Source organism: Microcaecilia unicolor, chromosome 10 (genome assembly GCF_901765095.1).
Source record: "Microcaecilia unicolor chromosome 10, aMicUni1.1, whole genome shotgun sequence".
Lineage (NCBI taxonomy): Eukaryota > Metazoa > Chordata > Amphibia > Gymnophiona > Siphonopidae > Microcaecilia > Microcaecilia unicolor.
Window position 1 is genome coordinate 97,988,967 of NC_044040.1, and position 25,895 is coordinate 98,014,861.

Here is a 25,895-nt window from a genome sequence, read left to right on the forward strand (position 1 = left end):
AAACTGGGTGGGCTTGAACTATGATTGAGTGGGCCTGGGCCCACCCTTAGCCACGCCCTTGCTCTCCCGTCTCCAAGGATTTATTAAACAAATCTTTAAGAGGACCCGCCAGAACCTCTCTGAGCTCCCTCAATATCCTGGGGTGGATCCATATTACCATCAGGAGACTCATAAGCGCTCTCTGCGTCTTGGGCAGAGACTTCCAGTTGAAGGCTCTTCCTTTCAGACTGTCAGTAGCATCCCAGACCTTTTCCAAGGTCATGGTGGCACATCTTCGCAGACAGAGGATCTGAGTGCATTTGTACTTGCTGATCCATGCCAACTCTGTGGTGGGCTCAAGGGCAGCTACAGTGAAGTAATTTGCCTGGGCTGGGTAGTGAATTATATCAAGAGTCAGCTGACTTCCTCTCTGGACCTGGAGTATCATAGAGTTCACTTCAACATCAGGCAGGAGACTGTGCTCCTTCCCCTTGAGCACGTTCTCAATCTGTAGTCAGAGTAAGAACTATCCCTTTGATATTCAAAAACATTTAATCCCATGAATTTTCAGCGGGACATGGCCAGCCATGATCTGATGAAAATTCACAGTTAGTGGCTAGCTAACCAGTTATATTGTGCAATTTAACTGGCTATCTGCCAATTTCAGTGCAAGTTTGGCTGCTATATTTGGCCGTGTGAATACCTGGAATATATTTGGCCAGTTCAAACTTAATTGGCCAGCACTAAATATTGTTTGACCAATTAAGTTTGAACCAGGCTAAAATAAACTAGATATTCAATGCTGGTCACTGGAAATAGCCTGGCATTGAGTACCCAGGCTCAATGCTGACCACAGGAGTTAGCCAGGCCAACTCCTGTGGTCTGAAAATTGGGCCTAATGTGATCAAGAGGTCTCTTAGAACTGGGATTATTGCAGCTCCATGAGTCCATGGCAGCAACCCTGGAGGTAGTACCATGAGAAAGGGTTCATATACGCTTGCTCCAGAAGCCATTGCTCCCTTGTTTTGCTCCTTGGTCTTAGGATTTTGAGGTACATCTCCCCCTTCCAGGACTCTGTACTAAAGTCTGGCTTGGGATAATCCCCACCATCTGCTCAAGGGGGTTCCTCTGGACCCCCCAAATGGATAGTGTTGACCTATGATACAGGCCTCCAGGGGTAGTGAGCCCACTGCCTTGACCAGATCATACAAGGTCAGTGGTCCTAGATGGAGTTGACCTGGTCCATTAATTGCCTGGAGGCGATGGCCATTCACCTAGAACTATAGGAGTTCCTCTCCCTGTTGACCTGAAAGGCACTTCAGGTGATGTTGGACAATGCCATTGCGATAGCATACATCGACAAGCAAAGGGGAACTTGGCGTGCATTGGTGGTCTTGAAGGCTGAATGGATTTACAGTTGGGCTGAATCTCATCTGGCAGCTATCTTGGCAGTGTACATATCAGGAAAAGAGAATGTACAGGTGGACTTCCTTAGTCAGAATGCTCTGGACCTAGTGAAGTGGGAGCTGAGCTCCTCTGCCTTCCAGCACCTGGTGGATTGCTGGGTAGCACTGTGCTTTGACCTAATGGTTTTGCAGCAGAATTCCAAGGGTGCACCTCGAGTATTGTGTTAAATTCTGGTCGCCGCATCTCAAAAAAGACATAGTGGAATTGGGAAAGGTGCAGAGAAGGGTGACAAAGATGATGCAGGGGATGGGACTCATTATTTTAAGGACCTCTATCATATCTCCCCTCAGTCGTCTTTTCTCCAAGCTGGAGAGCCCTAGCCGCTTTAGCCTTTCCTCATAGGGAAGTAGTCCCATCCCCTTTATCATTTTTGTCGCCCTTCTCTACACCTTTTCTAATTCCACTATATCTTTTTTGAGATGCAGTGACCAGAATTGAACACAATATTCGAGGTGCAGTCGCACCATGCACCAATACAAAGGCATTATAATGTCCTCACTTTTGCTTTCCATTCCTTTCCTAATAATACCTAACATTCTATTTGCTTTCTTAGCCACTGCAGCACACTGAGCAGAAGGTTTCAACGTATCATCAACAACGACACCTAGATCCCTTTCTTGGTCGGTGACTCCTAACGTGGAACCTTGCATTATGTAGCTATAATTCAGGTTCCTCTTTCCCACGTGCATCACTTTGCACTTGCTCACATTAAACGTCATCTGCCATTTAGACGCCCAGTCTCCCAGTCTCGTAAGGTCCTAAGCTTCCTTCACCTCACTTTTTAACCATACTGGCTGTTGTTTGGTCTTCCTTCCTCCTTTTTTAATATGTGGAATATATTTGGCCTGGGCTTCCAGGATGGTATTTTTGAACAGCATCCATGCCTGATGTAAATTTTTGACCCTCATAGCCGCTTCTCTAAGTTTTTTTTTTCACCGTTCTTCTCATTTTATCATAGTTTCCTTTTTGAAAGTTAGACGCTAACATATTTGATTTCCTGCGTATACTTACTCCAAAGCTAATATCAAATCTGATCATATTATGATCACTGTTATCAAGCGGCCCTAGCACCATTAGCTCCCACACCAGGTCATATGCTCCACTAAGGACCAGGTCTAGAATTTTTCCTTCTCTTTTTGGCTCCTGTACCAGCTGCTCCATAAAGCAGTCCTTGATTTCGTCAAGGAATTTTACCTCCCTAGCATGCCCTTATGTTATATTTATGCAGTCAATATCAGAGTAATTGAAATCACCCATTATTATTGTGTTGCCCAGTTTGTTAGCATCCCTAATTTCTGATAACATTTTTATATCCGTCTGTTCATCCTGGCCAAGCGAACGGTAGTACACTCCTATCACTGTCCTTTTCCCCTTTACACATGGAACTTCAATCCATAAGGATTCCAAGATGTGTTTTGTTTGTTGCAGAATATTCAATCTATTTGATTCAAGGCCCTCCTTAACATACAATGCTACCCCTCCACCAATTCGATCCACCCTATCACTACGATATAATTTGTACCCCGGTATGACAGTGTCCCACTGGTTATCCTCCTTCCACCAGGTCTCAGAGATGCCTATTATATCTAATTTTTCATTTAGTGCAATGTATTCTAACTCTCCCATCTTATTCCTTAGGCTTCTGGCTTTTGCATATAGACATTTCAAACTCTGTTTGTTGTTCCTATTTACATCATCATGCTCAGTACATGACAGTATTAATTTGCAATCTTTAGTCTGATTTTTATTTTTATTTAAGGACACCTGTCTACTATGGTCTCTTTTGCATCCTTATTATCGGGATACCCTATCTTCCCTGTTTTGGTAATATCTTTGAAAGGTACCTTATTCCAAACCATGCGCTTTTGAGCGACTGTAGGCCTTCCCCCAGTTTCTAGTTTAAAAGCTGCTCTATCTCCTTTTTAAATGCCGATGCCAGCAGCCTGGTCCCACCCTGGTTAAGGTGGAGCCCATCCTTTTGGAATAGGCTCCCCCTTCCCCAGAATGTTGCCCAGTTCCTAACAAATCTGAAACCCTCCTCCCTGCACCATCATCTCATCCACGCATTGAGACTCTGGAGTTCTGCCTGTCCCTTGGGCCCTGCGCGTGGAATGAGTAGCACTTCAGAAAATGCTACGCTAGAGGTTCTGGGTTTGAGCTTTCTACCTAAGAGCCTAAATTTGGCTTCCAGAACCTCTCTCCCACATTTTCCTATGTCATTGGTACCCACATGTACCAAGACAGCCGACTCCTCCCCAGCACTATATAAAATCCTATCTAGGTGACACGTGAGGTCTGCCACCTTCGCACCAGGCAAGGAAGTCACCAGCCCATCTTCACGTTCACCAACCTCTCAGCTATCTATATGCCTAATGATCGAATCCCCATGTAGCCAGCACCTGGTGGGCAGGTCCTGGCTACAGGAGTACTTCCTATTTCACCAGGGTGATGCTCTCCTTCTAGGAGACCTCCCTCCTGCAAGGTAGCACAGGGGCTACCAGACTGGAGGTGGAACTTCTGTACAACATCCCTGTAGGTCTCCTCTATGTACCTCTCTGTCTCCCTCAGCTCCACCAAGTCTGCTACTCTAGCCTGAAAAGAATGGACCCGGTCTCTGAGAGCTAGGCAGTGGTGTGCTGGTAAATTTTTAACAACAGGCTCTCTCCCCGATCCAACTCTGCGCCCCCCCCCCCCCCAAATTGCAGAGCTGGCTATACCCAGGGAGAGAGCTGGGGGGGGGGGGGGGGTCATGCATTACACTTTCCGGGAATTTTTTTTTTTAATGCTTCCAGGTTCCAATCTAATTCAAGTTTAACGTGGGATAAAATGCCATAAATAAGTAAATAAATAGATAGAAACTCTGAGCATTGAGAACCTGATTCCCATAACATGATGCCTGTTTTAGAAGCCCATTACCAGGAGAAAAAAAATCTCTGCACCAATAACAGGGTTAAATGTCATAAATAAGTAAATAAATAAATAAATAAATAGAAACTCTGAATGTGGAGCACCTGATCCTTATAATATGACATCTGTTTTAATGGCCCTTTACCAGGAGAAAAAAAGATCTCTGCACAAATATAATACATGCTAGGGTGTCCCTATAACCAGCCCCTCTAAATGACACACTGATTAGGATTTATAACAAATTACTACTCTATGAAAAGTTATTCCATTACTAAACTTCTCTGACCTCTGTGTACATCTGTATGCTGCCAAAGCTGGCATGTTTGAAAATATAAGCGAGATTGAATTAAAATGCTATCAACAATAAAGAATGTCAACATGGATGCAGCAGCTCATAAGTTTGCTTGATTTTGTTTTGGGTTTAAGGGCAGCGCGGGAGGGGGAATCAGACTAACCTAAACAGCTTCAATTTCTTTGTTTCATGCAGTGCCTGGTCTACCTGGAGCCTTGTCTCTGCCGAGTAGTGTACAGCCCCACTGATTTAACTTCCTGTGGGTGGGATCCGGCAGAGAAAAGGCTCCGGGTTGGTCAGGTATTGGTGAGGGGGGGATGATGAACATAAGGGACGACATGATGAGGTATGCTGGGGCTGGGGGAGGAGGGAGAGAGGAGGAGAAAAAAAACAACAGATGCTTGTGTGCTCGCTGCCTGACTCCAACAACCGGCTTGCAAAAATCAGTAAAATTTAACAACAAGCTCGTGCGAGCCGGCTCCAGCACACCACTGGAGCTAGGAGCTCTGTGCATTGGGCACACACATATAACCGCTCACAAACTGGGAGATAATCATGCATTTGACACTCGATTCAAAAGACTGGATAGCACCCCTCTCACTGCTGGACTGCTGACTTCTGATTACCTCAAACTGGCCCCTCCATCCTTGGTACGTGAGCTGGCAGGGCCCCTGCTCCCACTACTGAAGGGTCAGGGACTCCTAAGATGGGGCTTAGTAGTCATGGAGGATCCTGATCCCTTTTGGCTTATGGCTTGGCCCTTGAGATGTAGTACGTTACATCTGGGTCTATTTGGCTTCAGTCCTTTACACTTTTCTTAAAGCTTGGAGGTTGTTTGCATTCGTGGCCTGTGTTTGAGTCTGGCAGGTTTTTGAGAATTGGTGCACAGGATGTAAACTTTATTTCTGGAGAGTGCAGGTTCCAGATGTGCTGGAGTTCTTGTAGGGAGGCCTGGAGAAAGGTTTGGTCTTCAGCTCTCTGAAGGTACAGGTAGTGGTGCTATTGTGTTTCTGAGGCAAAGTCCATAGGAAGTTCCTGGCAGCTAAGGCAGACATGTACAGTTTTTGCATTGGGGTGCAGCAAATTGGGCTCCTGCTCTGGCTTATTCTTCAGCAGTGAGACCTTAATCTGATCGTCAATGACATTTGAACCTCCAATGGACTCTTTAATGAAGGATCTCACCCTGAAAACAGGTATCTGAGTGCCATTTCTTCAGCCATAGAGCAAAGCGATACAAGCCTTGTCTTGCAGGGACACTTATTTGTCTCAAATGATGCAGTCTCTCCTTGAACAGTGTCTTCATTTCGTTGAAAGTAGTCTCTCCCCTTGGTGTCAGAAAATGAAATCTGTGGACAATCAATTGAAGAAAAATAATTTGCTTTTATTGAATTTCCCCAGGTCCCCTATAGTAGTCCCTTTGGACATAGTCAGAACAGTGGCATAGCCACAGGTGGGCCTGGGTGGGCCAGGGCCCACCCTCTTCGGGCTCAGGCCCACCCAACAGTAGCACACATTTAGCGGTAGCTGGTGGGGATCCAAAGCTCCACCAGCTGAAGAGTTTCCCCTGATGTTAACGAAAATGCTACTTTCCACAATACTAGCACCTGCACATGCTCAGTTTTCAGTGCACGCCTGCTACAGATTGCCAAGGTGGAAAGAAGCATTTTCCCACTAGCTGAGATATTTTTGGTGGTGATGGGGGGGAGGGAGAACACTTGTTGCCCACCCACTTCTTGCCTAGGCCCACCCAAAATCTGTTGTCTGGCTACGCCCCTGAGTCAGAAAATATTTTGTGGAAATATTGGGTATGGGCCAACAATAACTACCTTCGTTAGTGAGAACCCAATATTTATTTGGGCTTTGAAAGTTACACTGAGGGCCATTGGAGGTGAGATGGGAGACCAGGCCTCCATGGTTTTGACTGGCTTTTTAGATTCATCTTTAGAAGTCATCATGCAGAGAACAACAACGCTGGTAACATTTGCACTTGAGCCTGACCATAATCTTGTATTGCATTTATACTTTAGACATATGAATACTCTGTTTATGGAATCATCAATTCATATGTTCCCTGATCTTTCTAGAAACACAGAAGAGACAAGAGGAACTCTTAGTTATTAAACCTCAAATTCTGCATCTTGGTGCTAGTTTTAATTTGAAATTTCCTTGTTTGTATATTATTCTTTTGGGGGCTAACTCTCATATATTGTAACCCTCTAAGGGGTTTATTATAAATTTTATTTTATTTACCTGGGGATTTGGTCCTGTGGCCATCCGCTCCATTTTCAAGCCGCTGCTGGCCCACTCCTTTTCATTGGTTGCCAGGGTTTCTTTGGTGGTCAGGGCTGGTGGTGCTGCAGTGCTCTGGAGCATTAAGAGGTGCTCTGGAGGGAAGTCGCCAAAGATGTGACTGCTTTCAGCTCTGTCCGACCTGGGAATGAGGTTTTCCAGGGCCTGAGCACATAGGCAAATGGCTGGTCTTGGCCTAGGTGGGACCTCAGAGCATGCGCAAAATTTTGCACATGTGCAATAGCACTCCGGGGATGCGACTATACCCAAAATGGAGCCGGGGGAGGGGGGGGGCTCAATTTTTTAGCCTGCCCAGCCGAAGTTCTGTGAGTTTTGCGGTTCTCAGTTGCTGGTGTCTGGGATCGCCAGGGGTCCATTGGGACCTGAAGAAAAGGTGGTCACCTGATGTAGAGACCCTAGGGAACAAAATAAGGAGTCTGGTGACCTGAAAAAACGTTTTTCTTTTTGGAAATGCAGCCCTGAGACTTGAGGAGTTAATTTTATAAAAATTTTAGTAGTCATTATGGGTTATTGAGAATCTCAGAGGGTGCTAGATTCTAGGGTTACCATATGGCTCCAGAAAAAAGGAGGACGGATTGAGCCAGCCGGGTTTTACTTCCATTGCTTTCAGTGGAAGTAATTGAGCCAGCCGGGTTTTACTTCCATTGCTTTCAGTGGAAGTAATTGAGCCAGCCGGGTTTTACTTCCATTGCTTTCAATGGAAAGCAATGGAAGTAAAACCCGGCTGGCTCAATCCGTCCTCCTTTTTCTGGAGCCATATGGTTACCCTGTGCTAGAAGGTTTAAATTTGGGTAAAACTAATTTTAGTAGAGAGAGTGGAGGAGTGGCCTAGTGGTTAGGGTGGTGGATTTTGGTCCTGAGGAACTGAGTTCAATTCCCGGCACAGGCAGCTCCTTGTGACTCTGGGTAAGTCACTTAACCCTCCATAGCATGCGATGAGTGGGAAAGTGCAGGTACAAATGTAAAAAAAAAACCACAGGGTGATCTGGGGAAACCTTATGGTGGGTTTTTGTGAAAATTTCTCAACAGAGGTGGTTTAGAAAGTGTTAAATTATTCTAAGGTATATCAAGTAGTTTTGGAACATTCTAAATGGTTTTATTTGAGAAAAATGTGCATTTTTAAATTGTACGAACATAGGAGTGTAGGTATAGTAGTGCTTGATTAACATGGTGCTTTGGTTGGGAATTTGTGTTTGTTTCCTCACAAAAATATATAAAACTGTATTTTCCCCATTGTTTTCTATGGGAAAACTTTAAACCAAAATGGAGGGGTTTGTGTGAGAGAGAAAAAAAAATGAAGGTTCTAAATGGATGACCTGATTGGTTAAATTGTATCAGATGTTCAAGCCGAATCAGTTTCTCATAGGAAACATCTCTTCTGTCTGTTACTCAGAAGAGCAAAGGCAGTCAAATAGATCAGATGTGCTGGGCTGGGCTGCTTGCATAGGTGTGAAAGTGACCCTAAATCACTGGGTTAAGGGTGAAAGAAAATATTTTAGTTTAGCCAGAGAGATATTATGTGTGTCTTGGGTGTAGATATTAAATTTGGGGAAGAAATTTCATTCATGGTGCGTGACCTTTAATGAAAGTAATGTTAGTGGGTGCCTAAAGGGTACAAATTGTCAAATTTTTTTCTACAGTAGTGAATGAACTGGACTGACCACAGACGAATGGTTGGTAGTGCAAGCATAAAGAGGCTTAACAGTTAATGGGACTGCAGAAAGATGAAAGGGATTTTAGAATTAATTAATTGAGTGTGATGAAAATATTTGTTTAGCTCTAATGGAGAAACTGTGAAAAGGTCTCAAGTATGCATATTTGTAATTTAAGGAAAAACCTAAAGTGTGTGAAGAGATGGTTTGAGAAGAACGAGGTAAGAAGAGGGAGGGACGGGCGAGCACCTACGGACTCGGCGCCTATGCATGCAAAGGACATGCGGCGCTGGGTCCCCCTGGAGGCCCGGGCCCGGGGAATTTTGTCCCCCGTCCCCCCCTCTCGGCGGCCCTGACAGGTTCAAACAGATGAGTGTCATGTAGCGACTGATGATATATGCTTATGCAAGGTTAAGAGTAAATGTGATAGTTATTGCAGCATAGGCAGGTTGGGGGAAGAGTCTAGGATTAGTAATATACACAGGCAGAGGTTCACGGTGGGAGTGAAGTGAAACCAGCCGTGGTGATTATATGAGACTCCACCCTAAACAATATATGAATGGTACAAAGTTACTCCGAGAGAATTCTCTACTACATTTTTTTGTTTTGTATTGTACAAGCTTAGTAGAGTAGTGCCAGGGTAATTTGGCAGTTCACTATATTCTTTCAGAAGCATTGAAACTTTTTTCAAACACAAAACATTGTAAATTTATATCTTGGAACACATTGCCCATAAATCTCACTCTTTCAGGCATTCCATCCTTGGAATCTGTGGTTTGTATCAGAAGCAATAGAGAGTGAAAATGACTTGTTTTGCTTCCTTGCTGCAGAGCTGCCAAGTTACCCAGGTCCCAAAGGGAGACGTTTTAGCCGGTCCTGTTTTTGAACTTATCTCTCAATTCAGTATTCTATTTATAGTTTCTGATACCACCAATTGAAATCAGCACTTCGGGTCTCATAATGTACCAGGATAGGGTTGTAGAAATCTAGGACTAGCTCAGAATTTCCCTCCTGGAACTGGGGGGTCCTTTTACTAAACTGTGTAGGTGCCTATACGCGGCCAACATGCATCAGTTTTGAGTTACGGCTGGGCTACCGCGTGCCCCTTGTGGTAATTTATTTTTGATGTACGTTCGCTATGCACACTGGAAAATATTTGTATTTTCTGACATGCGGACAGTAATCAGCATTGTATATGTGTAGACCATTACCACCCGGTTACCGTGTGAGACCTTACTGCTAGGTCAATGGCTGGTGGTAGGATCTCAGACCTAAAATGGCAATTTTCATTTTGCCACATGTCCATTTTCGGCAAAAATTTAAAGAAGGCATTTTTTACAGGTGCGCTGAAAAATGATTCTGTGCACGCCGAAAACATGTGTCTACACTACCGCAGGCCATTTTTCAGCGCACCTTTGTAAAAGGGCCCCTGGGTAACTTGGCAGCTCTCCATCTTTACCCATTAAGCCTCTCCATTCAAAGCATGTGCTTGCATAGTCCCCATGCTCACTGACTAATTATTACTGCTATCATACCCACAGCTAGGCTGTGCACTTTTCCCTGCTACTTCTGGAGAGGTGAAATGATGGTGGGGAATGGGGTCCCTGATAGGGGGGTCCACAAATATATAATTTGCCTCATAGGAGCCGACTCTGTGGGTGCTGTGGGTGCTTGAGCACCCCCAATACTGAGCAAATTCCTTGTATGGGTCCAGGGAGGGGTTATTTCCATTGGGCTTAGCACCCCCAATAATTTTGAAAAGTTGGCTCCTATGATTTGCCTAGGGCCTAATCAGTGGCGTACCAAGGGGGGGCGGTGGGGGCAGTCCGCCCCGGGTGCACGCCGCTGGGGGCTGCCGTGGCGCGCGCCTGTTGGCTGCGAGTTAGAATCCCTATGCTAAATTCTCTCGTTCGCTGCAGCTCCCTCCCTCTGCCCCGGAACAGGTCCTGTTCCGGGGCAGAGGGAGGGAGCTGCAGCAAACGAGAGAATTTAGCGTAGAGATTTGAACTTGCAGCCGACAGGCGCGCGCCGCGGCACCTCCCCCCTAGCGGCTTGCACCCTGGGGGGTGTCATTTCGCCGGGGGGGGGGGGCGCGCTGCACCCGGGGGGGGGGCACATCGGCGATCCGCCCCGGGTGTCGTCGAGGCTAGGAACGCCACTGGGCCCAATATAGTGTTAATCTGGCCCTGGTCTGGACTGGTTTATCTGGATAATAAGAAAAGTGAAATGTATTCATTCCCATTAATTTCTTTTCCTTGACTCTTCCTAGATCAGTGAAAGGGATATCGTTTGGGCTTAGCCTGAACTCTCTTAGGGTTTTGTAGATATCTGTTTGTATTTGTATTTTCATAATGTGTGCTTCAGTGGTATCAATGATGTCTCTAAATTAGTGTGTGGCAAGATACTCCTCCTTTGAAAGTATTATACTAGAGAATTCCAGACTGCACCAGACCTTATGCTGGTGATGTCACTAGAATAGATCAGTATCTCTATCTCCATTTGCTGGTAAGGAGATTTAACCCATTAGTCGGGCCTGGTATAGCAGGATTCATAGAAAGGAAATTAACAGGTATGAATAAATATCACCTTTATTTATTTATTTATTTAGATTTTGCTGACACCTTTTTCAGTAGTAGCTCAAGGTGAGTTACATTCAGGTACTCTGGATATTTCTCTGTCCCAGGAGGGCTCACAATCTAATTTGTTACCCTCCGCTGGGTATATATATTCCTGGATATTCAATGCTGAGCCATGTCTGGGCAGTGGCATTGAATATCCGGTTATAGTTTGGCCACTAAAGCTTATGCAGTTAAGTGCAATATTCAGCCCTTGACTGCATAATCTGAACCGCTTCAAGATAGGACTGCTATTTATGTAGTCCAATTTAAGTGATTATGTTATGTGGTCAAAGGCTGAATATTGGCACTTAACTGCATAAGTGCTAGCTCCGTCCCTGGAAATCTCACAAGTTAGTCAATTTTGGCACGGGCGCCTACCATGAATATCCAGCAGCGCTAACCAGGTAAGTGCTGCTGAATATCGGCGTTTAGCCACAGACAAATTATTTAAATGGGCGGGAGCTTCTCCTGCCCGCTAAATTGTTTTGAATATCAGCTGGATTGTTACTGTGTGAAGTATCTTATACAATAATATACATACTGACAATAATATATAAATATTATTCTGCACTACTCCTTTTGTTCCATTTAGAAAGTCACAGTCCTAACATTAGTCACATCTTTCTCAGCCAGTTCCCTGGAGCTGGGTTTAGGTTGCGGAGTACTCCTTGCAGTTCCGATACCCAAAGAATATACCACGATCAGTCACATAATTGAAGAAGCTGTCCAACAAGCTTTGCAGGAAGCCAGGTAAGACCAAACATAGAAATAAGAGACTAAAGCATTATTTTCTGTATATATAAACATTGTATACTCTCTATATATGAAACCATAAGAATTGTTATACCAACTGTTCTCCAAATACAGGCAGGATAATACAGCCACATATATGGTGAATATAACTGGGTCTGTCGGAGCGGTTTGGGCAGCGGAAGCAATGGGATTTTTACTACCCTGAAAAGGACTGCATATTCCCTTAAAATACTTAATTACTCTGACCTTGTATTTGCTCATTACTGCTTTACACAGTCTGAGAACTAACAAGCTACATGATCAGTAAGACACCCAGGATTATGAGGATATAATAATGTAGTCTTTATTAAACCATCTCACTCAAAGTAGTACAGGCAATTAGGTGTTCATCTCTGGAACATGATGGGACCACGGTTCACACAGCAGGTGCAGTCTGTCCTCTCTCTTCAGCCTTCTCTCCCGATACCCTTCAGACTGCCCTTTTTATACCCTTCTGACTCTATTCATTCCAATGGACCCTAACTTTCTCACCAGAACTCTTTGGCCCTTATCAGTTGATAAGAATGACTTCACATGTTCCCAAGCCTTCCTCTAGCCCCCCTTTTGGTTGTCCTCATCCTACTTGCACCTGACCTACTGCTATCTTCCGTTAGCCAAAACATCTTCGCTCATGACTTCTCGCAGGTGCCAGTCCTAGCATTGTTGACAGAGCAGAACCCCCCCTCCCCTGTCAGCTCTCTGGGAAATCACTTCAGCTTTTGCTGCAGTGAAATGTATTTTGTGTCAGAGATGATATTTGATTTTCACAGGCCTAGTTCTTAGCCTGAGCCATTGGCCTGTATTTCACTGAGAGCAAGGGACAGCATATTTCTACATTCCCCTCTTGCCAGCCCCCCCAGGGGGGGCCAGCACACATGACTTCTAGCACGTGGCCGTCCTTTTCAGAGGACTCTTAGAGTCTAGTGAGGATATATATCAAACATATAAATGGCGAGTGACCATACTCACTCGCAAATGCGCAGTAGAGACTTCCCTCTTTGTCCCACCCCCGCATCAATAAGTAATGATGGGGGCGGGACAGAGAGGGAAACTGCGCAAAGCCGCCAACGTCGCTACTGCTCCCCCCCCTCCACTCGGCCCGAGCCCTCTCTTCGGTATTGAACTTACATCGGTGAAACGCAGCACACAGAACAGCTGAGCTCCCGTCGCCCTTTCTTCTCTGCCTGTGTCCCGCCCTCGCCGATGTTAGGTCACACGAGGGCGGGACACAGGCAGAGAAGGAAGGCCGACGGGAGCTCAGCTGATCTGCATGCTGCCTGCGTTTCGCTGATGTAAGTTCAATACCGAAGAGAGGGCCTGGGCCGGGTACAAGGGTGGTGGCGGCAACTCCGGGGGGGGGGGGGGGGGTGGGCAGCGGCAAGGGAAGCGGGCCTTGCCAAAACCCCATACTAGCCCGTTTTAACGGGCTCAACGGCTAGTGTATATATATATATATATATATATATATATTATATATATATATATCTGAGGTGACATGGGTGCTCTGACATAGTGAGGGACAAGGCCATAGCAAGAGTCAGCATGTGGATACATAATTATATGCTGGATGAAATGCAGTGTTGGGATTCCCCGTTTACCATAACCAACCCAAGGGGCCTAACTATCCTACACCTACCCCTTTGGGGGCAGAGTGAGACTTGGAAACACGAGAATTCAATTAAGTCTATGTGTCATACAATGGAATCAACAAATTTGAGTGTATGATTGCAATCAACTAATATATCATTATTACAAAGCTGATCATTAGTCAAACTTTGTGTAAATATAGCTAAAAACTAGTAGTATTAGGGAAGAAATATTTCAATGTAGCATTTAAAAAGGGTTAATATTGGCCAAATAATGAATAAATACTGCAGGTTAAACAGCAGTCTTATAATTATGAGCAAGATAATGGCAAAACTCTGGGTGCAATAGATCTAGATCGTATATGAAGGCACTGTTGAGTTATAGTGTTTTTGGAAAATACATAGGAACATAATCTTCTTCTTCTTCCTTTGTTCCAGCAATAAGCTCGGTATCAGCCATAAGGTGTTCATACAAGACACAGTGGCCTGTAGGTTCTTTCTTGCTTAAAACAGTTGCAACTAACTGTTGTACTAAACTTTTGATACAGGGTGTTATACAGCAACTGAGAAATATAATCTTTTGGGAATATAATCTTTTGGGAAAGTCCACAATGTGTAGTTTTAAAATGTAAGCAGCTAGAAATCAGGTAATTCAAAGTCACTTAAAATTTCATTGATCTGATGAGTAGACAATTTTGGCATCAGAGGATTTTATAAGTCAGTGTAGGTGGTTCAAGTATTGTGAAACAGCAGTCTGTATACTGTTGAAAGATTCACTCGGGCAGGCTCACTCAGGCAGGCAGGGGTTCACATGGAAAACATCATGTTGCATCTAGGAGACTTCTACTGAAAGCTTCTCATGGTTTCCAGCCAGTTAAACAGTCCATATAATAGTTGTCCACTTCATTAGTCATTAACATGTCATTAACTTAAGGGAGTTCTTCAGATGTCATTCTTTACACAGTTCAAGGTATATGTAAAAATCTGATTATGTAGACAGAAGCATTATCAAACATGAAACAATATCCTGCCATGACAATGCAACTGTAGGGGTCACTGTTCGGAAACTATACAATCCTTATACAATCCTGTTAAAAAAAACCTTTCAACTCTCTTATTCCTTCTAGCTAACTTGCAATATCTTTTCTATAAATGCTGAACAGTTCACATAACTTAGCTCATTACAAACAGACCTTCTCAAAAGGAAAATAGTTTAACAGGACAGCTGTTTGATTTTCTTCACTTAAATCTGGAATACGTCTTAGGAATGTGTCTGCTGTAACCTATCTGTAGAGCTGCACTTAAATGTACCAGAAGAAATGTCCAGGTGTACAGCTCTAAGGATTGGGACATGCAAATCACAATTTTAGCAGAGTAGATAACAAAAACAGGAAAGATATAAAGATATAAATGCAGAATTAAGCCAGAGCAATTCTTATCTGTGAGTGTCCTTTAGGCAGGAGTCAGTAAAAGTCTAACTGCTCCTCCTCCAACCAGTGGCATACCTAGGGTAGTTGACACCAGGGGGCAGTCATTTTTTAACACCCCCCCTCCAAAATCTAGTACTAGGCATGCCGAGAATACAAAACACTCAGGACCTATAGAGCAATTCTAGCATACCATAAGCAGTCATTTCTACAAGTCACACAAGGAAAAGGAAAGCATCTTAAACACTACAGTGAGCACTAGAACATCAATTCACCTACTGTAAAACGAAACCAGACAGAATAGTACAGATCGTCCATCTTGCACAGTCAATGCCAACCGAAAGCCATCCTGCTTATAATCGAACGAGAAAAACGCCCAAGTTCCGACCTAAATCGGGAGATGGACGTTTATCTCACAAAAACGAATAAAGCGGTATAATCGAAAGCCGAACTTGGACGTTTTCAACTGCACTCCGTCGCGGATGCGGACAAAGTTGACGGGGGCGTGTCGGAGGCGTGGTGAAGGCGGAACTGGGGCGTGGTTATCACCCGAACAGAGATGGGCGCCTTTCGCCGATAATGGAAAATAAGTATGCATTTGTAGGTAGAATTTAGGGCACTTTTCCTGGACCCTGTTTTTTCACGAATAAGGCCCCAAAAAGTGCCCTAAATGACCAGATTACCACCAGAGGGAGTCGGGGATGACCTCCCCTGACTCCCCCAGTGGTCACTAACCCCCTCCCACAACAAAAAAATTATGTTTCACAACTTTTTATTTTCACCCTCAAATGTCATACCCTCCTCCCAGGCAGCAGTATGCAGGTCCCTGGAGCAGTTGTTAGGGGGTGCAGTGGACGTCAGGCAGGTGGACCCAGGCCAATCCCCCCCTACCTGTTACAATTGTGCTGCTTAATGCTTAGTCGTCCAACCCCCCCAAACCCACTGTACCCACATGTAGGTGCCCCCCTTCACCCCTTAGGGCTATAGTAATGGTGTAGACTTGTGGGCAGTGGGTTTTGAGGGGGATTTGGGGGGCTCAACACACAAGGGAAGGGTACTATGCACCTGGGAGCTCTTTTACCTTTTTTTTTGTTTTTGTAAAAGTGCCCCCTAGGGTGCCCGGTTGGTGTCCTGGCATGTGAGGGGGACCAGTGCACTACGAATCCTGGCCCCTCCCACGAACAAATGCCTTGGATTTATTCATTTTTGAGCTGGGCGCTTTCATTTTCCATTATCGCTGAAAAACAAAAACGCCCAGCTCACACATTGTCGAATAAAACATGGACGTCTATTTTTTTGCGAAAATACGGTTCGGTCCGCCCCTTCACGGACCCGAACTCGGAGATAAACGCCCATGGAGATAGACGTTTTCGTTCGATTATGCCCCTCCATGTCTTTTTCACAAACACAGATACACCCTAATCCACTATAGAATAAGCAATAATAAACTTTCTATTTAGACAAAAATTAAACTGAACCCCCAAGATGCCAGACTCTGCATACAATGCAACACCACAGAAACAGAAAATGTCCCCTAGTACTGTGCAAAACATAAAGACAGCAGATGTAAATTTGAAAAAACTAACAAGTACCAATCACCACTTTACAAATTAACAAATAGAAATAAAACAAATATAGAAAATAAAATAATACCATTTTATTGGACTAATACATTTAGCTTTCAGAGGCCAAAACATCCTTCCTCAGGTCAATACAGTATAGTGCTGTTACAATATCCTATCCAGACCTGAGGAAGGGGGTTTTATTCTCCGAAAGTTAGCCAAAATGTATTAAAATTAGTCCAATAAAAAGATTACCTTGTTTACATGTTCTATTATAAACATTAACACAGCTACAATACTACTTTATCCTAAAGCAAAAAAATAAATATATATATTTTATTTACAGTTTGTTGTCTCTGGTTTCTGCTTTCCTCATCTTCTTTTCACTGTCTTCCTTCCATCCAACATCTGTCTTTGTTCTCTCTCTGCCATCCAGTGTCTGCCCTCTCTGCTGTGCCCTCTCTCCCTGCTCCTTCCATCTACATCTGCCCTCTATCTTTGCCCCTTCCATCCACCATCTGCCCCTGTCTGCCCTCTCTCTCTCCCCCTTCCATTCACTGTCTGCCCTTTCTATCCCTTCCATCTACTGTCTGGCCTTTCTCTCTGCTCCTTCAATCCACCATTCCATATCATCAAGCTGATCAATCCATAGACTGGTGGGTTGTGTCCATCTACCAGCAGGTGGAGATAGAGAGCAAACTTTTGCCTCCCTATATGTGGTCATGTGCTGCCGGAAACTCCTCAGTATGTTCTCTATCTCAGCAGGTGGTGGTCACACACAGCAGCAGCTCTGGCTAGGCCTCCAAGCCTAATTTTTAGGTTTTGTTGAGTGCCTGGGGTTGAGGGCTCTTTCAGAGCAAGTGCAAACCTGGTGGTGCCAGGTCCCTCCTTTTCTCCCCCCTCCCGCTGGCTCCGTTAAAAAAAAAAAAAAAAAAAAATTTTTGAACGTCCTTAAAGGCGTTTATTTCGACGTTTATTTAAACGTTTATTGCAGCTACTCACTGGGACACCAGGTCGTTACAGCTCGGAGCGGAAAGCAGGTAATTTTTACCTTTTTATAGCGGGCAGGGGGTTCCCCGATTCTTCTCCTCGTGGCATATGGCGTCGGAGGGCGAGGGCGCAAAGAGTCGCTCCCCGGATCGCTTGAGCGCTTCTAGAGGGGATGCGGGGGTCTTAAAGCCTGATTCGCCCTTGTTGGGTGACAGTTTCGTGACCGATGAATGTCCCGGTCCTTCCTCCGGCGTGGCGGTTTTTCCCGCCATAAACGCCCATCCCCCGCTCCTCGCCTCCGCCATCTTGGCCGGCCACGCGGCTCGGACGGCTTCTTCTTGGGCCGCCCTTGAGGTTGGAGACATTAATGCCATGAACGCCCTTAATTTGGGCGACGGCACAAAAGCGGCTAAAGTTAAGCGCCGTTCTTCCCGCGCGACTCCTTCGCGGAGTGTCGCGCCGGACGCCATTTTGGATGCGCAGCATGTATCTCCCCCGCTCTTGCGAGCGCCGGTTGAGGGTGCGTCTAGGGCTGTTGCCCAGGCTGCGGAAGTGCACAGTCTGGGGGGTTTCTCCCCCGAGTTTGTTTTGCTGCTGCATCAGGCCTTCCTTATGCAAAACGCTGCCCCTGCTCCCTCGTCTGGTAAAGAGGTTGAGGTTCCCAGAGGTAAACGCCCTCGGGTTGATTCCCAGGCCTTGGAGGACTTTGTCTCCTCCGATGTAGATGAGGGCAGCGTATCTGAGGTCTCCCAACGGTCCTTTGCGGATTCCTTGGAGGAGACGGATCCACGCTCGGATGGAGCGGATGACCCCTCTGCAGCGCGGCTTTTTAGCTCAGAGGATTTGCCCAACCTGTTGGTACAGGCCATGGACACTTTGAAGATTTCCTCTCCGGAGGACGTCTCTCCCTCAGCCCCTGTTGGCTCTGCCATTATGCTGGGGACGAAGCGCCCGCCTAGAACCTTCCACGTGCATGATGCCATGCACACCTTAATTTCGGCTCAATGGGATGTCCCGGAAGCGAGCCTTAAAGTGGCTAGGGCTATGTCCCGCCTCTATCCTTTGACTGAAAGTGAACGTGAGGCCTATCTGTGGCCTACCGTGGATTCTTTAATCACTGCGGTGGCTAAGAAAACGGCGTTGCCGGTGGAAGGTGGCACGGCCCTAAAGGACGCCCAAGACAGAAGATTGGAGGCGGCCTTAAGGTCGTCCTTTGAGGCGGCTGCTTTAAGTTTGCAGGCCTCAGTTTGCGGCTCCTATGTGGCCAGGGCGTGCCTGACTATGGTGCAGCGGGCTTCCCCCTCGGATCATTCCTTGAGGGCTGATTGGCCGGCCCTGGAATCGGGCTTAGCCTATTTGGCAGACTTGCTGTATGATGTCTTGAGGGCCTCAGCGAAAGGCATGGCTCAGACAATCTCTGCGCGGCGGTGGCTTTGGCTGAAACATTGGTCTGCGGACCACGCCTCTAAATCCCGCCTGGCTAGATTGCCTTTTAAAGGCAAGCTGCTCTTTGGGGTCGAGCTGGACAAAATCGTGACCGATCTCGGCACGTCTAAGGGCAAGAAGTTACCAGAGGTCAGGGCTCGGGCTAGTACTCGTCCCGGTACCTCCAGAGGACGGTTTCAGGAAGCCCGTCGGTACCGCCCGGGCAGGTCGGGTTCCTCTGCCCCCTCTTCCTTTAAGAGGAATTTCTCCCTCAAGCAGCATTCCTTTCGCAGAGACCGCCGTCCCGGAGGTGCTCCCTCCGGTCCTCCCCCAGGGTCTCGTACCCAATGACGGGGCCTTGGTCCACGCCCCAGTGCAGATTGGAGGACGGCTGTCCTCGTTTCTGGGCGAGTAGACCACAATAACTTCAGACGCTTGGGTGCTGGAAGTCATCAGAGATGGCTACAAGCTAGAGTTCTGCTGACCCTTAAGAGACGGGTTTGTACTCTCTCCCTGCAAGTCTCCGGTCAAAGCTGTGGCAGTGCAGCAGACCTTGGACAATCTGATCCGCCTGGGTGCGGTCGTTCCGGTGCCAGAAAGTCAGCTTGGCAAGGGGCGTTACTCCATTTACTTTGTGGTACCAAAGAAAGGAGGTTCTGTCCGGCCTATCCTCGACCTCAAAGGGGTCAATCGGGCCTTGAAAGTGCGGCACTTTCGCATGGAGACTCTCCGCTCTGTTATAGCGGCAGTGAAGGCAGGAGAGTTCTTGGCTTCCTTGGACATCAAGGAAGCGTACCTGCATATTCCCATCTGGCCTCCTCATCAACGCTTTCTGCGTTTTGCAGTCCTGGGACGACACTTCCAGTTCAGAGCCCTCCCGTTCGGGTTGGCTACTGCTCCGCGGACCTTTTCCAAAGTAATGGTGGTCATCGCGGCCTTCCTACGAAAGGAAGGGGTACAAGTCCATCCTTATCTGGACGACTGGTTGATCCGAGCCCCCTCTTATGCAGAGTGCGGCAAAGCTGTGGACCGGGTAGTTGCTCTTTTGAGCTCCCTGGGATGGATCATCAACTGGGAGAAGAGCCAGCTGCGCCCGACTCAGTCCCTGGAGTATCTGGGAGTTCGCTTCGACACCCAAGTGGGCAGAGTGTTCCTGCCAGACAATCGGATTGTCAAACTTCAGGCTCAGGTGGACCAGTTCCTAGTAGCCTCTCCTCTTCGGGCTTGGGACTATGTGCAGCTGTTGGGCTCTATGACGGCCACGATGGAAGTAGTGCCCTGGGCCAGGGCTCATATGATACCACTTCAACACTCTTTGCTGCAGCGCTGGACTCCGATGTCGGAGGATTATGCTGTGCACCTTCCCTTGGACCCAGCAATGCGCAAGGCGCTGAGCTGGTGGATGCAGACAGACAAGTTGTCTGCGGGAATGCCTCTGGTGACCCCGGAGTGGATTGTCGTCACGACGGACGTCTCTTTGTCGGGCTGGGGAGCCCACTGCTTGGGAAGGACAGCGCAGGGGCTCTGGTCTCCTGCAGAGGCAAAGTGGTCTATCAACCTCCTGGAACTCAGAGCCATTCGGTTGGCGCTTTTGGAGTTCATCCCGGTACTGGTGTTGAAGCCTGTACGGGTCCTGTCGGACAATGCCACGGCTGTGGCCTATGTCAACCGCCAGGGAGGTACCAAGAGCGCCCCTCTAGCCAAGGAGGCTATGAATCTATGCCAGTGGGCGGAAGCGAACCTGGAGCAGCTGTCAGCGGCCCACATTGCCGGAGTCATGAATGTCAAGGCGGACTTTCTCAGTCGCCATACCTTGGAGCCCGGAGAGTGGCAGCTATCTGCTCAGGCGTTCTTGGACATCACGAAGCGCTGGGGCCAGCCGAGCCTAGATCTGATGGCGTCATCGGCCAATTGCCAAGTGCCGCGCTTTTTCAGCAGAGGACGGGACCCTCGATCCCTGGGAGTAGATGCTCTTCTCCAACAGTGGCCGACACAAGAGCTTCTCTATGTGTTCCCGCCCTGGCCCATGTTGGGCAGGGTGCTAGACCGGGTGGCAAAGCATCCCGGCAGGGTAATCCTGGTGGGTCCGGATTGGCCCAGACGTCCCTGGTATGCGGACTTGATCAGGCTCTCAGTCGACGATCCTCTGCGGCTGCCAGTGGAGCAGGGCCTGTTACATCAGGGTCCCGTGGTGATGGAGGATCCCTCCCCCTTTGGTCTTACGGCCTGGCTATTGAGCGGCAGCGTCTGAGAAAGAAGGGTTTCTCAGACAAGGTCATCGCCACTATGCTGAGAGCGAGGAAGCGCTCTACTTCTACTGCTTACACCAGGGTTTGGCGTATCTTTGCAGCGTGGTGTGAAGCAGGCTCACTTTCTCCCTTCACTGCTCCAATTTCTTCAGTGTTGGCGTTCCTGCAAGAAGGTCTGGAGAAAGGCCTGTCGCTCAGTTCCCTTAAAGTCCAGGTAGCGGCTCTGGCTTGCTTCAGGGGCCGCCTGAAGGGTGCTTCCCTGGCTTCGCAGCCAGATGTGGTGCGCTTTCTCAAGGGAGTTAATCACCTGCGCCCTCCTCTGCACTCAGTGGTGCCTGCGTGGAATCTCAACCTGGTGCTAAGAGCATTGCAGAAGCCGCCTTTTGAACCCTTGTCGAGGGCATCTCTGAAAGACCTGACGTTGAAAGCAGCCTTTTTGGTGGCTATCACTTCAGCCAGAAGAGTTTCCGAGCTCCAGGCGCTCTCATGTCGAGAGCCCTTTCTGCAGTTCACTGAGGCAGGAGTGACTATTCGCACAGTGCCTTCCTTCCTGCCCAAGATTGTTTCTCGCTTCCATGTGAATCAGCAGCTCTGTCTCCCTTCCTTTCGTAGGGAGGACTACCCAGAGGAGTACTCTGCTCTTAAATATCTGGATGTGAGACGAGTCATCATCAGATACTTGGAAGTGACCAATGATTTCCGGAAATCGGATCATCTGTTTGTCCTGTTTGCAGGTCCTCGTAAGGGTCTGCAGGCTGCTAAGCCTACAGTGGCAAGATGGGTCAAGGAAGCCATTGCAGCGGCTTATGTGGCCGCAGGGAAGGTGCCGCCTATCCAGCTGAAGGCTCATTCCACTAGAGCTCAGGCGGCCTCGATGGCAGAGGCCGGATCCGTCTCCTTGGAAGAGATATGCAAGGCGGCAACTTGGGCTTCGGCTCATACATTCTCCAAGCATTACCGCTTGACTGTGGCTGCACGGGCGGAGGCCCGTTTTGGAGCTTCAGTGTTGAGGTCAGGGATTTCAATGTCCCACCCTGGGTGAGTACTGCTTCGGTACATCCCACCAGTCTATGGATTGATCAGCTTGATGATATGGAAGGTAAAATTATGTATCATACCTGATAATTTTCTTTCCATTAATCATAGCTGATCAATCCATAGCCCCTCCCAGATATCTGTACTGTTTTTATTCTGGTTGCATTTCAGGTTCAAGTTTAGTCTTCAGTTACTTCAGTAAGACTTCGTGTTCAAGTTTTTTCACTTGGATTCTTCAAGAGTTGAGACGAGTTTGTGTTACAGTGAGCTGCTGCATTCCTCTCCCCTCCGTTTTACGGGGCTGGATTGAGACTTAAAATTCTGCCGGCACTCCCTCCCGCTTCGTGCGGCTGTAGGGCAGCTTTGTACCCCTCCCGCTTCGGCAGTGTTAGGGTCAGTCAGCTCCTCCCGCGGTTGCGGTTGCAGGATAAGCCAGATCCCCCCGCATCGGCGGGTGTGGTGTCCCTCCCCCGCTCCGCGGGGATGAGCTGGACGGATTCCCCTCCCCCACTTGTGTGGGGATGAGCTGGGTTAATTCCCCTCCCCCGTTTCGGCGGTGGTGAGCTGGGCAGAGTGTCCCTTCGTGGGTGTAATTCTCTAAGTGCTGAGTCCTGCGGATGGAGCTTTGATATCGACATACTGAGGAGTTTCCGGCAGCACATGACCACATATAGGGAGGCAAAAGTTTGCTCTCTATCTCCACCTGCTGGTAGATGGACACAACCCACCAGTCTATGGATTGATCAGCTATGATTAATGGAAAGAAAATTATCAGGTATGATACATAATTTTACCTTTGCCCTCCCTCTCCCATCCATCCAGGGTCTGCCCTCCCTCTCCTCCCCCTTCCATCCAGGATCTGTCCCCTCTCTCTGCCCCTTTTTTCAGCCCCCAGTTCCAGCCCCACTATCCCACCAGTCCACAGTTTCAGCCCCAGTCCTTTTCTCCCACCAGTTCCAAGCTTCAGCCCCCAGCCACGTCTCCCTGTCCCCTTTTTAGCCCCCAGTTTCAACCCCAGCCCTTTTCTCTCACCAGTCCTGAGCTTCAGCCCCATCCTCCCTGTCTCCTTTTCAGCCCCCAGTCCCCACAATTTCAGCCCCTGCCGCCTTTCAGCCCCCAGTCCCAGTACTAGCCCTCTTATCCCACCTACCCTCCTTTCAGCCCCCAGTTTCAGCCCCCTTCATCCACATGCCTTGCCCCCCATTTCAGCCCAACCCATTCTCCCACCTGACCCAGGCATGCCCCATTTTCCGTCATGACCCCTTCTCAGACCCCAGTTCCAGCCCCCTTCTCCCTTTTGAGAGCCCCACTCCCATCTGAGAACCCCCACCCTACCCCATCTCCCATCTGAGAACCCCTCCCCTCCCCATCTGAGAACCCCCACCCCACCCTAGTCCCCTTCTCCCATCTGAGAACCCCCTCCCCACCCCAGTCCTCCCATCTGAAAACCCCTAGAACACCCCTCTCCTCTCCCATCTGAGAACCCCCTCCCCACTCCAGTCCCCTTCTCCCATCTGAAAACCCCCTCCCCATCTAAGAACCCCCACAATACCCCTCTCCCATCTGAGAACCCCCTCCCCACCCCAGGCCCCTTCTCCCATATGAAAACCCCCTCCCCTCCCCATGTGAGAACCCCCACAACACCCCTCTTCCATCTGAGAACCCCCTCCCCACCCCAGTCCCCTTCTCCCATATGAAAACCCCCTCCCCTTCCCATGTGAGAACCCCCACAACACCCCTCTCCCATCTGAGAACCTCCTCCCCACCCCAGTCCCCTTCTCCCATATAAAAACCCCTTCCCCTCCCCATGTGAGAACCCCCACAACACCCCTCTCCCATCTGAGAACCCCCTCCCCACCCCAGTCTGAGAACCCCCACAATACCCCTCTCCCATCTGAGGACCCCCCTCCCCTCCCCACCCCTACCCAACTCTCCTGCTCCCACCCTACCTTTAAAAAATAAATTTTTGAAGCGTCGTTGCAGGCAGCGCCTCGCATCTGCCCTGCTTGTAAAAGAAGTAAATGTCTTCACCTCATCGTCGTCGGGCCTCACTATGTCCCACCCTCCTCTGAGGTAACTTCCTATTTCCGCGAGGGCGGGACATTAGTGAGGCCCGATGACGACGAAGCGAAGAGATTTACTTCTTTTACAAGCAGGGCAGACGCGAGGCGCTGCCTGCAATGACGCTTCAAAAATATTTTTTAAAAGGTAGGGTGGGAGCAGCGGGAGCGAAGCGGATCACCCCCCCACCCACTGACACCCGGGGCGGACCGCCCCCACCGCCCCCCCCCCCCCCTTGGTACGCCACTGCCTCCAATACAAGCAGAATTAAGCCAGAGCAATTCTTATCTGTGAGTGTCCTATAGGCAGGAGTCAAAGGCTTTTCCTGTGTCCATTTCCATAGCCACTGCTGAACACGGAGAAGTATTGGCCTGTACTATTACATTAGCAAATAAGTGAGTACTGTCACCCATAAAACCTGACGGGTCTGTTACCGTCTGTATGAATTATATGAGGCAAAACATGTTGTGTTCTTAAATGTTTGCATCCACATTTATTAAAGATAGTGGATGATAATTGGAAACACTAAGGGGGTCTTTGTTAGGCTTAAGCAGTACTATTATAGTAGCCTCTGTTATGGAACCAGATATAATTCCAGTTTCTAACATATGTTATAAATATTCAAGATGGTGTGGTAAAAGCTGATCTTTAAAAGGCATATAAAATTCAACAGGAAGGCCATCTGGGTCAGGTGTTTTCCCTGTTGCCATATCACAAACATCTTCATTTAACTCCTGTAAATTTATGGGTTCAGTAAAGGTGGAGTTATCACATTCAGACAATTGAGGGTGAGGAATATTATCAAAAAAAGAAGCATCTATATTAGTAGAATCCAATTATGTAGTATAGGGGTTTTTATAAAAACTTTGGAACTGTCTCGCAATGTCAGCATCTTTGTCATGTTGAGCTCCAGAGTTATCTTTAATAGCAGAGATATTAGTTTTTTTTATGGGTCAGCAAGTCTCAATTGACATTAAATCCTGGCATAAATTACACGAAATTATGTTTTCTTAAATGGGGCAGTGGAACATCTATCCAGCAAGGACCACTTAGTAGAGGACTAAATTGAAATAAACACCAAGAATGATAGGCAAGGAACCATTATTAGTTAAAACAGCAGCTATGTCCTCTAAAAAGGTATGATCATCTATATTTAGTCTATATATATATTAACAATGTTCATATATACAGAATTAATCTCTAAGCATGCTTGTACCTACTGACTTTTTGTATGATTAGTATGCAAAATGATTTTAATATCAGGTGTTTTTAACATTAAGATAGCCACACTGTTTTTTTTCCCATCCACAACTGAAACGATTGCTGGATGGGCCCATTTGGCACCAAGCTTGAGAGATTCACAGTGTGAGAGGTGAGTCTCCTGAATAAAAAGAATATCAGATTTAAATTGGTTGGCACAATTTATAATTTTTGTTCTTTTCACTGGGTTATTTATACCCTTTACGTTCAGTAAAAGGCAAGTTAATGACATAAAAGACATTAAAGATGGAATGTACAAAAAAGTTCCATAGGCAAAATTTGG

The 25,895-nt window shown here is 47.4% G+C and overlaps 1 protein-coding gene across 1 annotated transcript in view; it reads left to right on the forward strand.

Annotated features, from left to right (window-relative positions):
• Positions 1-25,895, forward strand: part of LOC115478317 (pseudouridine-5'-phosphate glycosidase-like) — a 770,820-nt gene that overhangs the window by 426,410 nt on the left and 318,515 nt on the right. Inside the window, exon 8 of the mRNA XM_030215622.1 lies at positions 11,855-11,975. Coding sequence (XP_030071482.1) covers positions 11,855-11,975 — 121 coding nt within the window. The remainder of the gene's footprint in view (positions 1-11,854; positions 11,976-25,895) is intronic.